General features: G+C 39.1%; 1 protein-coding gene across 1 annotated transcript; it reads right to left on the bottom strand.

The window, feature by feature from the left end:
- Positions 1–2,727: 2,727 nt before the first annotated feature.
- Positions 2,728–11,684, bottom strand: LOC307163325 (uncharacterized protein; the record flags this gene model as incomplete). Its single annotated transcript, XM_079879361.1, has 16 exons — positions 11,062–11,684; positions 10,843–10,925; positions 10,345–10,501; positions 9,927–10,088; positions 9,492–9,617; positions 7,842–7,916; positions 7,555–7,703; positions 7,209–7,326; positions 5,035–5,451; positions 4,852–4,934; positions 4,110–4,266; positions 3,711–3,872; positions 3,470–3,595; positions 3,309–3,383; positions 3,013–3,155; positions 2,728–2,854 (listed from the first exon to the last, which is right to left on the bottom strand). The coding sequence occupies exons 1-16, from the start codon at positions 11,602–11,604 to the stop codon at positions 2,728–2,730; spliced, it is 2,703 nt and encodes a 900-aa protein (XP_079735487.1). The 5' UTR covers positions 11,605–11,684.
- Between the last annotated feature and the right edge of the window lie 1,153 nt (positions 11,685–12,837).

Raw genomic sequence — 12,837 nt, 5'->3', positions numbered from 1 at the left:
ATTTTACAGTAAACCCCTAAATACAATCATTACATGTAATCCACTAAACTATACTAAAATGTTAAAGGTATTCAATGAACAGAAACCAGTAGTTCACTTTTAAAGTTACTTTATTAAGCAAGTAGAAGTATCACAAAACAAGAAAAGAAAAAAGTAAAAGATTTAAAACACTTCTAAATCAGCGTTGACATTTTTACAAGATCTGTACGTTGAAACAACATACAGCAGAAATATCTGCCTTTCAACATTATTGTGACAATTAATTAGCATTTCATATTTTTTTTGATATAACAGCTCTTCAGTATATGTTAAAATATAATTATCATTATTAACAATAATAGTTTCAAACCTTTTGCCTTATGTGATTTTGTTTGAATTTACAATTTTGTCTGCTTGCCTAACCGTTTACATTGCATTATTACATTTGTATTCATACACTGTCATGTCATTTGATTAATTAATTAAATAATAATACAGACTGCAAATAAAACTCAATACACCGCTATGTTAACTGTTATTAAACTATTGTTATTGGTTGTTTCGCCGTTTTACTTTGAGCATGATTGGTTAATCTGTCTGTCTTCCAGGGGTGCGTTTCCCGAAAGCATCGTTGGCCAACTATGGTCGCAAGTTCCGTCGTTACCAATAGAGTTCAATGGACATTGCGATGAACTTGCGACCATAGTTGGCCAACGATGCTTTCGGGAAACGCTAATTAATGATAATTATATTTTAACATATACTGAAGAGCTGTTATATCAAAAAAATTATGAAATGCTAATTAATTGTCACAATAATGTTGAAAGGCAGATATTTCTGCTGTATGTTGTTTCAACGTACAGATCTTGTAAAAATGTCAACGCTGATTTAGAAGTGTTTTAAATCTTTTACTTTTTTCTTTTCTTGTTTTGTGATACTTCTACTTGCTTAATAAAGTAACTTTAAAAGTGAACTACTGGTTTCTGTTCATTGAATACCTTTAACATTTTAGTATAGTTTAGTGGATTACATGTAATGATTGTATTTAGGGGTTTACTGTAAAATAAGGTAACCCAAACAGACAAATATGGTAGCCCATATGAAGAGTTCAGATGCAAAAGCCTCTAAATGCCATCTGAAATTTTCTTATAGAATGATCTTTTTTATCAAGCTCGTATATTTAAATTCAATAATTTCACTTAAATGGCAATGAAGATTACCTATTAATTGTCATTTAAGTGAAATTACTGAACTTAAATATACAAGCTTGATAAAAATGATCATTCTTTTAAGAAAATTTCAGATGGCATTTAGAGGTTTTTGCATCTGAACTCTTCATATATATACCCGTTGTGGCCCATAAGAGCCCTAGATAAGACCTATCTGGGTCCCATCATCAACCCATGTGGGCAGATTCCTGTAGGCCCTAAATGGGTGCTACCTAGGTTACCCACATGGGCCCGATATGGAGCCCATCAAGAGCCCATCATCAACCCATCTGGGCAGACTCCTGTATGCCCTAAATGGGTGCTACCTAGGTTACCCACATGGGCCCGATATGGAGCCCATCAAGAGCCCATCATCAACCCATCTGGGCTAACACATGTTGGGCCACCACGGAAACCGCGGCCAAAATTAGCTGGGTTCCCAGTTGGGTAGCCCATGTGGGCCCCGGATATCAGCCCATTTGCAGCCCGTTTGGGCCCCACATGGGTGTGTTAGCTGGGGCAGGCTCTGTCCAGATTGTCCTCTGGTGTCTGCGGATGAATCCACGTTGACCTGGGAAACGTGAATTGGGAAACGTGATGTAAATGTTTGCGCGTGAATCCGTGGCCAACAAAACCAAAATTAGCTGGGTTCCCAGTTGGGTAGCCCAGGTGAGCCCCGGATATCAGCCCATTTGCAGCCCGTTTGGGCCCCACATGTGTTGGCTGGGGATCTTGTAAAAATGTCAACGTTGATTTAGAATGGTTTTTGTTAATCTTTTTCAACAACAAACTGACATTATTTCAACCATATTTCAACGTTGAAGGTCGGTCATGTGCTGGCTGGGTATGTAGCCTACTCATTTCCCATTAGTGAACTGACTAGGTCTCACATAGGGAGCCCATCTGGGTTTGCCCATGTTGGACCTACTTAGTTGACCCAAGTGGGCCCCAGATAAGATGCCCATTTTGAGCCCATATCCACTCTGTCCCCCTGTAGCCCATTTGTAACCCATATGGGCCCCAGATAAGAAGCCCATTTTGAGCCCATGTCCACTCTGTACCCCTGTAGCCCATTTGTAACCCATATGGGCCCCAGATAAGAAGCCCATTTTGAGCCCATGTCCACTCTGTACCCCTGTAGCCCATTTGTAACCCATATGGGCCCCACATAAACGTGTTGGCTGGGATGTTAAAGGTTCTTCATGATGCCAATGAAGAACCTTTATTTTTAAAAGTGCACTTATTTAAATGCCTTTATTTATTACACCCTCCATCTAATATTATTCATAAATAAATGTATCGCACTTTAAAGAAGTGGATTCTACAGCAGAATACACATCTTTAGATATAGATAGGAATGCATATTATCTGCAAATACGTAATTTCATAATTAAATAAGGTAATTGAATGAAATCATTTTCATCATTTTATTTTAAATTAAAATTGCCCAAAACGCCGTTTTATTTGGTTTCCAGTTTTGTGCATACAGCAAACAAACGTGCATTACAGAACTCTGCGACTGTCAGACATGGTTCCCACATTACAGAACTCTGCGACTGTCAGACATGGTTGAAGACGTGGAGCTGGAAACCACTTTTCCATCTACAACCTCTTCCACAACTGTGATGACTTTAGTCCTCGAGGTGGAACTGGAGGTTGTTTTGACACTAGAAAAAAAAAAAAGAAAAACAGTTACAGGACCTTCATTTTTTAGCTCAGAATATAATAATAGTCTGTTCCTGGGAATTTTTAAGACACTTCATTTTGAATGTTTTGGAGCTGAACATCAGAAAATGATGTAAAAGAAATCAACAGATAAACTCACGTGGCTTCTCCGTCCAGCAGTCTCCTGTACTCTGCTATCTCCATCTCCAGTCTGGTCTTGATGTCCAGAAGCATCTGGTACTCGTGACGCTGGCGCTCCAGATCGGCCCGGAGCTGCACGATATTCTCTTCCAGGAAGGTGACCTAGAAGCACAAAAAACGAGTGGTTTCGTTCCTTTTCAGATCTTACATTCTTAAGTTCATTCATAATGTTTTTTTGTGTTCAACAGAGAACAGAAAGTCAAGTTTGCAGTGACATGAGGGTGAGTAAATTGTGATTTTTCTTTTACTACTCACCTGATGTTGGTAGCTTGACAACTTCATGGAATAACGATTCTTTGTTTCAGACAATGTGGCCTCCAAAGATGCTTTCTAAATCGATGATAACATGCACATTCAGAATAAAGAAAAACTAAAATACTAATATAAAGAGTCTTTAGTGATTGTGTATCACTAACCATGGCTGATATGGACTGGAATTCGATTTCCAATGACTGCAATCTGGATTTGACCACATTGACTTCAGAGCGAGTTGTTTTCAAGTCTGTGGTGCTGGTGACAACTTCTTGTTTCAGAGTTTCTGTCTAAAATACAAACAGAGGGACGTTATGTGTGGTGAATTGCTGTCTCACACCATTCTGTCATGAAAAGCACGTTAAAAGACCTGTGTCCCTCCCTGTATATTTTGATAAATCTCACCTTTGTCTTGAACCAGTACTCAAGATCTCTTTGGTTCTTCGCTGTGACTGATTCGTAGTGCTCACGGATTTCTGCCAGGATCTTGGTGAGATCTTCCTGTGGAGCCGCATCAACCTCGACGTGAACCTGTCCGCTCATTTGTGTGCGTGCGGCCAAGAGATCCTAAGAATACGTATGAATCCATATTCATGTCAGTTCAAGTAACCTCACTGATAAATATTGACTTATTTAACAACACTTACACGTATTTTTCACAAATATGTTCGCACATATACCTGGCATATAGTATTAGAGTATAGATTCAGAGTTGAACTGTAATTGACCAATTATTTTATTTTTGCTAGTATAACTTATTCTAACACTACTTTCTCTAAACTACCACACAGAAGCATTATATACCTCCTCATGATTCTTCTTCAAAAAGACCAGCTCCTCCTTCAGCCCTTCGATCTGCATGGTGAGGTCTTTTCTGCTGATGTTGAAGTCATCAAGCACCCTCCTCAGCCCGACAATGTCTGCTTCCACAGACTGACGCATGGCATGCTCGGTTTCATATCTGTCATGCGGCAACATTTTCTTTAGAAACACTCACACTGGATATTACACAATTTACTGCAAGAAGCCCTCCAAACTGAGGTAGAACTCATTTTATACATTCTCACTGTAAAAAGTATGTCATCAATAAGTTATGACAACATTAGTTTTTTACATTGCTTTAACTCATCAAAATAAGATAAGAAACTTAAACATCCAAGTTGATTGTACTCTAAAATTTAAGGCAGCAACTACCTTTCTTTTCTTTCTTTTTTTACAGTTTTAAAACCTTGTTGTAATTCCTATAAATTATTTCAGTGAAAAAAACATTTAACAATTTAAACAATATTTTGTAATTGATATGATCACAGAGATAACATTATTTGTGAAAATTTCATAATATAATAGAAAACATTTGGGGTAAAAATGCTGCTATTTTGCATTTTGAAATATCATGATTTATTTTTGTTTTAATTCAAACTTTTAAGTTTAGTTCAAGGCAAATGGTTAGATAGATAGATAAATCTAATGAGTAGAAATTATGGGATTTTCTGCTGTGATATGACTTGAGATGCAAACTTGAGTTGAATCTGCTTAAAAGACTCACTTCATTCTGAAATCATTCATGGCCAGGCCGGAGTTGTCAATGCTGAGATGGACTCCACCCTTCAAATGAATGGCTGCCTTGATCTGGACATATAAATATATATCATAATATAAACATATGATTTACTTTTTGCCCCGTATTTAGAATATTTCATAGCATGTAACCCTGAAAACCCTAACATACCTTAGTCTGAAGATCCTGTATGGTGACATAGTAGGCGCTGTAATCACGAGCAATAGGAGAGGTTTTACCATCAAGGAACTGACGGATCTTCAGCTCCAGATCAGCGTTGGCCTTCTCCAGTGAGCGAACCTTGACCAGGTAAGCGGCCAGACGGTCATTGAGGCTCTGCATGGTGTGTTTCTCATTGCCAATGAGGCTGCTGTCTGCAGATGCTGACGCGCTGAAACCTCCTACAGAAAAAGAGGATTTGGAGATCCGGACTCCTGATCCTCCTGCGCCGCCGTACACGCTGCCAGACCTCACGGTGCTCATCCGGCTGCTTCCTCCACTCGAAGTGGATACACGCATGGATGAGCCACTGGAGGACTTGTAGCTGCTGCGGGTAGAGTAGGTGGAAGCCATGTTGACCGAGAGTTTCTATCTGCGTCTGTCTGACAGGTCAGTAGATGAAGGAAGGAGAACTCCGGCTTCTTTTATAGAGTGAATTTGAATACAAACACAATACCTGGAATTCCATGCATGTCATCTCAGGACATTTTTTGGAACATCTCCAGCAACCTTAAAGGTCACACCTAAGGTTAATTGTAGGATAAAAAACACTGATACATGTATTTGTGTAGATCATTTTAAGACTTGGTTTTAGACTTTATCCTTTAACGAAATTCTTTGTTTTATGCTTTAAAAACATCGGGGTCAGATATAAAGTTAGCACTTTTATTCAGCAAGGTTGCATTTATTTGAGAATAAAGACATTTATAATGATACAATAAAATTCTATTTCAATTAAATGCTGTTCTTTCTATTCTCCTGAAAAAAATTATCATGGTTTGATGAAGCAGCACAACTGTTTTCAACATTGATAATAATTAGAAATGTTTCTTGAGCAGCAAATCAGCATATTAGAATGATTTTTGAAGGGTCATGTGACACTGAAGACTGGAGTAATGATGCTGAAAATTCAGCTTTGATCACAGAAATAAATAAGTTTAAAATATATTCACATAGAAAACAGATTGAAATCATTTTTTTATTCATTAATTATATATATATTGCATTAAATTAATACAAATAAACAATAACACAGGATGGTGTTGCTATCAACTTTTACTTAAAAATTGTTGTAGTTTACCATAGACACTTTCTCCCCTTTTTTCTTTGATAGTTTTCTTTTCTATACATCATTTTCTTGGTTATTTAGCTGTTGTTTCAAAGGCTGCCAAAATACAGACAACATTTTAGAAATGCAAATCCTGTGTAGAGAATCCAGTAGCACTGCAATCATCATGAAAAGATATGCTTTAAACATGTGAGTTTAAAGACCTCAACAGTTGTACCATGAAAATGAATTCAGCTTACTGACCGAACCACGTTTTTTTTTAGGGCTGGGCTGGGCTGGGCTGACATTTCTGCGGATGATGTGTTTGACATTTGTGGCTTCTTATATGTAAAGCAGCATTATCATGGAAAGGTGAGGTTTATGAGAAGCAAGTTCATCAGAATTATAACCAGATATGTTTCCACTTGTCATTTTAGCAGCAATTTAAACACTTATTTAATTCCAGTTTGACCTTTTAGTTTCTTTACAACATAGCAGGAGAGATTAGTGAAGACTCAGTCTGCAATGCTAACTGCTTTATCGTGCACTGACCCAACACTAACCCTATACTAACTTATCTTATCATCTTTTCTTATGAATGTTTACTCTCACTTCCATTATTTGTTCACATTCATATGTATTCATTCAGCAGATGCAGTCATCTGAAGTCTGTTGCTAAACCAGCCCATCAAGTGTTGAAACTTTTTTACATAGTTGCATTTCTGAGGTTTTGCATACCTAGTTAAAGATTATAAAGGTTTCTAAGATTTTGAGTAATGATATGAGAAATAATTATCACCTGTATTTATTTGAGGATGTGATTGAATTGTATTGGATATGTTTAATTGTGTGCATTTGTAATACCCTCTTTGCATTTGTTTTTTTTCACTTTAACTTAAGATGAACATTTCAAAATTGCACCCATATACATTAGATGACAGAAGAACCACACACATTTTGTCCATAATATGTTTTTATTGTTGTAAATGCTCACTGACTACCACCACATGACAGTTTGATATGTAGGAGCTACAGGTGTATTCTCCAACTGACATGACTCTGGTGTGCTTTACTTAACAAGTGATGTTGAAGAGGAAGAAATCACCTTCCCATCAACCACCTCTTCCACAACAGTGATCACTGCTGTTTTAGTGGTAGAGATGGAGCTGGAGGAGGAGTTGGCTAAGATTGCGAAGCTGTTGGGAGACAAAAATACGCAACCAGTTAAACCTGAAATGCCCAATTTGTACCACCTATCTATCTATCCATCCATCCATCTAGACTAGAGTATCTATCTGTCTATGTACGTAGAGTATCTATCTATCTATTGCAGGAAAAGAATGTGTGTTTTTCAGTCTGCATGTATGCAAGCATAGCAGAGCATGTTCTTGTAGATGTCTATATGAACATGGTCTGTGATTTACCTGCCGCTGGCCTCTGCATCCAGCAGTCTCCTGTACTCTGCGATCTCCATCTCCAGTCTGGTCTTGATGTCCAGAAGCATCTGGTACTCCTGACGCTGGCGCTCCAGATCCGCCCGGAGCTGCACCAGTTGGCCCTCCATTCCACCCACCTACAAGCCCGGTGGGAGAAGACAGAACTTTTAACCCCAACACAGGTCATTTTAAAGCCTTATTAATGAGCTGGCTACAGTAAGAGTAATGTGTGTAAGATTTATGAGATTCTTAGTCTTACTCTTAGGAGCTCTTACCTGTGCCTGGTAGCCGTATAGCTGCTGGGAATAGCGATTCTCAGTCTCACTCAGAGTGCTTTCCAAAGATGATTTCTGGGAGGTAGGGATAATGAGAAAAACATGTTAGCAATGTAAATTTCTTTAAACTTTGATAACCAGAAAGTGTACAAATACTTTTTTGTCTTACTTTTGAATTGTTTTATATACATTTTTATTATGTTGAAATAATTTCCTTAGTGCTTAGTTAAATACCATGAAGCTATCAAGCCACACCCTAGCAACCATATAGAGCACCATAGCAACAAGTTCCATAGACTTCCATTGAAAGAGGTCAAAGGGATATCTTTGGATATAAGTGTCATAGAAACATGAGTGCGGGCTCATTTGACTCGGGGCAGTAAACAGTCAATCACGAATCACCTTCAGCACTTCCTAGCCATGCCCTAGCAACCATTGTCGAGCACCCTAGCAAACCCAAACCGAGATATCTTCAAATCCAAATGTCAGAGGGATTGCAGTTGGTTTATATCATTCATTCTGACAAGCAGCCTTTGGAGTATCATCATTGGCAGCTATCAAGCCACCCCCTAGCAATCAAACAGAACTCTAGCAACCGTTTAGCAAGACCTATATCTCTGCATCAGAACCTTGTAGATACATGGAGGTTGGCTCCTTTGACTAATGCTAGCAAACAAGACTTTTGAGGAGGACAGGACATTAGGACAGTCTGAGGAGGCTACAGCTGAGGTCGGTCATAGGTACACCATCAACACCTTCGATCTGGGCATGTGCATGAAGGCTCTGTCACTTGTCTGGAAGTTCAGGGAGAAGTACAAGCACCACCTAGTCCTCCCAGGGCAGTTCCATACGGCCATGAATTACCTCAGCATGTTCACTAACCATAAGTGGCATGGTTTAGGCTATATTAAGACCGTTCTTGAGGCTCAGCTGGTCACAAGTGGCTGCCTGAAGATTGTGCTCCAATACCCTCTTATGCTTCAAGACCATCTGTGAAGCACTGGAGTGGCTGCTGCTGAGTTCATTGAGGAGGAGAGTGTCCAGCTCACTCCTGAGGCTCTGCTCAACCTCACCAAGTCGTGTGACCGACAGAACCTTGACCCTGTTCTTCAAGATGACTCCACCCTCAACATCATCAGGTATTATATGGAGTATCAAGACAAGGTCTGCAACAGTCATCTTGGCAAGACAGCAGTGTTCTGGCTGTCTGTCACGGACCACGGGCGGCTCGTTTTCATGCTACTCTTTTCTGTGAATACCAACAACCTGGCGCTCTTCCATAAGTGCAGTGGGAACATGGCGGACTTGTTCTTCGCAGTTTGCTGGCTACCATCGCAGTGTTTTCCGCCAACTGGCAACAATGGTGTTGGAAATACCATTGGTTAAATTGGCAGTGGGTGGGATCACACAGACCAAAACAAAAACAGATATTCCGACACAGAATGCACATTTCAAATTAAAATTACTGGCTGTAACATTGTTTTTCAGAGAAACAAGTATTTGAAGCATGTGTCCTACATCTCTGCAAACATACTATGGTATTTTTATGCTTCAGTACAGGCAAAAAAATTACATAGAGCAAATTTAAATGTGACTAATGTGTCTAAATAGTTTTTGGGCGCACTGTACATTTCTTGAACACATACTCACCGTGGAAATGAGGGACTGAAGCTCAATCTCCAGTGACTGTACTGTGCTCTTCACTGTGTTGACCTCAGTTTTCGATGTCTGCAAGGTCTCTGTGCTTGCTACAACCTCTTGTTTCATGGTCTCAGACTGCAAAATAAGTATTTATTTATTTATTTTTTATTTAATGCATGTATAAACCCAATATTGAGGTAGTTGTGCTAATGTTTATGGCACATACATACTACTCACCATAATAAGTCTTTTTCTTTTTTTTGTGCAAGATCTGATCAGTTATCAAAATTTAGTTTTAACCTCACTATTGATGTTTTGCTTTCCTTTCATCAACTATTATTTGGACCAACTTTGTTATTTTATTTCCAACATTTTTGAGCTTGGCCCATGACTTTATGGGTGTTGTACTTCTCATACAGAGTCAAGAACTGGACTTAACCAAACCTTCTGCTGGAACCAGCCTTCAAGCTCTCTCTGGCTCTTGGCTACAACGGTCTCGTAGAGTTCACGCATCTCAGCTAGAATTTTGGTGAGGTCTTCCTGTGGTGCGGCATCAACTTCCACGTTGATCTGTCCACTCATCTGGTCACGTGAGGTTAAGAGGTCCTGAAGATACATGATATATCATTTTCAGATGTCCATTTCAAAATATCTTCCCATCATCACCTGTTTATTCTTGTCTTTAAAAGTCATGGTATGGAAATATGTTACAAAACAGTGACATCTTGAGCTTAAGGCTATAAAGCACCTGTGTCTTGACCCCCTGTCTAAAACGTGTAACTGGAATAGTTTTTGGCTTAAATCTTGTGTTTTGCTCTGCTCCATTATGAACAGCCTAAAGTGTTTTGAAATGATTTACTACCTCCTCGTGATTCTTCTTCATGTAGACCAGCTCCTCTTTGAGCCCATCGATCTGCAGATTGAGGTCTTTATTGTTCATGTTGAGCTCGCTAAGAACACTCTTTAACCCCGCGATGTCGGCCTCCACAGACTGACGCATTGCCAGCTCGTTCTCATATCTGTCAAATAAAAGGAAACATTATTAAAAGAACATTATTTTATCAACATCAAGATTTTACGTAAAAATCCATAGTTTACTGCTATACTAGTTCATACTATACTTGTTCAAAATAGTTTACAAGTTCATTTTAAATGGCATTTTAATGTGACAAATAGATTATTAAACTATTTTAAAATGTGGGCAGCTTTTGTCACAGAGATGAACATACAAATTACCCAAAAGCAGATTTACAAATGACTTGCACTGCAGTTATTTGTTGTTGTTTTTCTAGAATGTGTGCTTTTACACAGCATATATTCTATATGATTTATTTATTTAATAAAAAATAAATATAATTACTTCATTCTGAAATCATCTGCAGCCAAGCTAGCATTGTCAATGCTGAGGTGGACTGTGTTCTTTACCTGCATGGCATCCAAGATCTGAGAACAAAACCGAAGAAAAGTAAAACAATTTTTGATTTTGTTTTGTTTGCATGTTGTATATGGAATTAAGATGATTAGGTTATGCCATTTTCTTATAGCAGTAACCGCAAAGAATCTACCTAGCTAGACTTACTTTAGCCTGGAGGTCACTGGTAGTAGCCTCAAAGGCTGAGTAGTTACGAGCACTGCCAGAAGGAGAGATTCTGCTCTCAAGGAATTGGCGTATCTTCAACTCAAAGTCAGCATTGGCCTTTTCAAGGGAGCGGACCTTCTCTAGGTAAGTAGCCAGACGATCGTTAAGATTCTGCAACGTGAACTTCTCATTGCCAATGATGCTGTCATCTGCTCCTCCAGAGACACTGAATCCTCCCCATGCTGCAGCACCAAATCCCCCACCGAATCCTCCACCAGCACCAAATCCCCCACCGAATCCTCCACCAGCACCTCCTGCAGCACCAAACCCGCCTCCAAATCCACTTCCTGACCCTGCTGCGGACATGGAACGAGAGACACTGGAGATCCGGACCCCTGAACCCCCTGCACCCCCGTACACGCTGCCAGCCCTCATGGCGCTGATGCGGCCAGCTCCACCTCCTCCACCTGAACCGGAGAATCGTGAGGAGCTCATTGAGGACCTGCTGGAAACAAAGCTGCCACTGGAGAAGGTGGTAGCCATGTGGACGGTGGTTTGTGGTCTTACTCTGCTCTGCCTGGAGAGTGAGTACAGTGGAGAAACTCTGGGTCCTTTTATGTGCTGGTGAAGCTGGCAAGGAAAGACTTGGTAACCTTATTTCCATCAAAAACTTGCTGACACAGGCATTATGTCAGCTTAAATCATCTTAAAGTGAAAAGTGATGCTAAAACAAAATTGGTTGATTGATAATCCCCTCAAGTAAGTGAGATAGACGCTTACATTCCCCCTCTAAACTTTCTCAGATGAGACCTCTGAACATGTTCAGACATTTGTGGACATTTTTCACTGCTGATTTGTGACCCTGTACCACAAAACCAGTCACAATGGGCTTTTTTTTTTTTTAAATTGAGATTTATACATTTATCTAAAAGCTGGATAGGACAATATTTGGCCGAGATACAACTATTTGAAAATCTGGAATCTGAGGGTGCAAAAATTGCCTTTAAAATTGTCCATTTATGTTTGTGATTGTGCTGCATCCACTCACAAAAATATATATTTTTATATATTTACAGTAGGACATTTGCTAAATATCTTCATGGAACATGATCATTACTTAAAATATCCTAATGATTTTTACATCAGTTCACCAAAAAATGCAAATTCTGTCATCATTTACTCACCCTCAAGTTGTTCCAAACCGGTATGAGTTATTCTGCTGAACACAAAAGAAGATTTTTGAAGAATGTCGGTAACTAAACAGTTGGTGGGCCCCATTGACTTCCAGAGTATAGAAAAAAAATACTATGAAAGTCTCTGGGGCCCATCAATGCCTCCCAAACATTCTAAACTATCTCCATCAGATGATGAACCTGTAACAATGACTTTGCTCTCGCAGCTACTTGAGCAGCAGAAGGAGTTTTACAAAGAAATGTTACAACAGCAACAAGAAAACTTTAAATGCTTTGTCCAAATGATAATTGAAAGTACAAACAAGCGACTGGATGATGTTATCCGGGATCTGCAGGGGGTAAAAACAAGTCTGGAATTCACTCAAGCAAATGTGGATGTAATGAACAAGGAGCATAAGACCGTGGAAATACAGATAAAAGGACTTGAAAATGAACTTAGAAAATCAAAGGAGGAATTAAACAAAATGCCGACAGTGGATTATATGGAGAAACTGGATTACATTGATAACCAACACAGAAGAAATAACATCTTAGTGGATGGGATTCCAGATATAAAGGGAGAAAATTGGATTGAATCTGAAAG

This window comes from Squalius cephalus (genome assembly GCF_949319135.1).
Source record: "Squalius cephalus genome assembly, chromosome: 8".
Classification (NCBI taxonomy): Eukaryota; Metazoa; Chordata; class Actinopteri; order Cypriniformes; family Leuciscidae; genus Squalius; species Squalius cephalus.
Note: the sequence above shows the minus strand (reverse complement) of the source record. Positions and strands in the feature narration are given on the sequence as shown.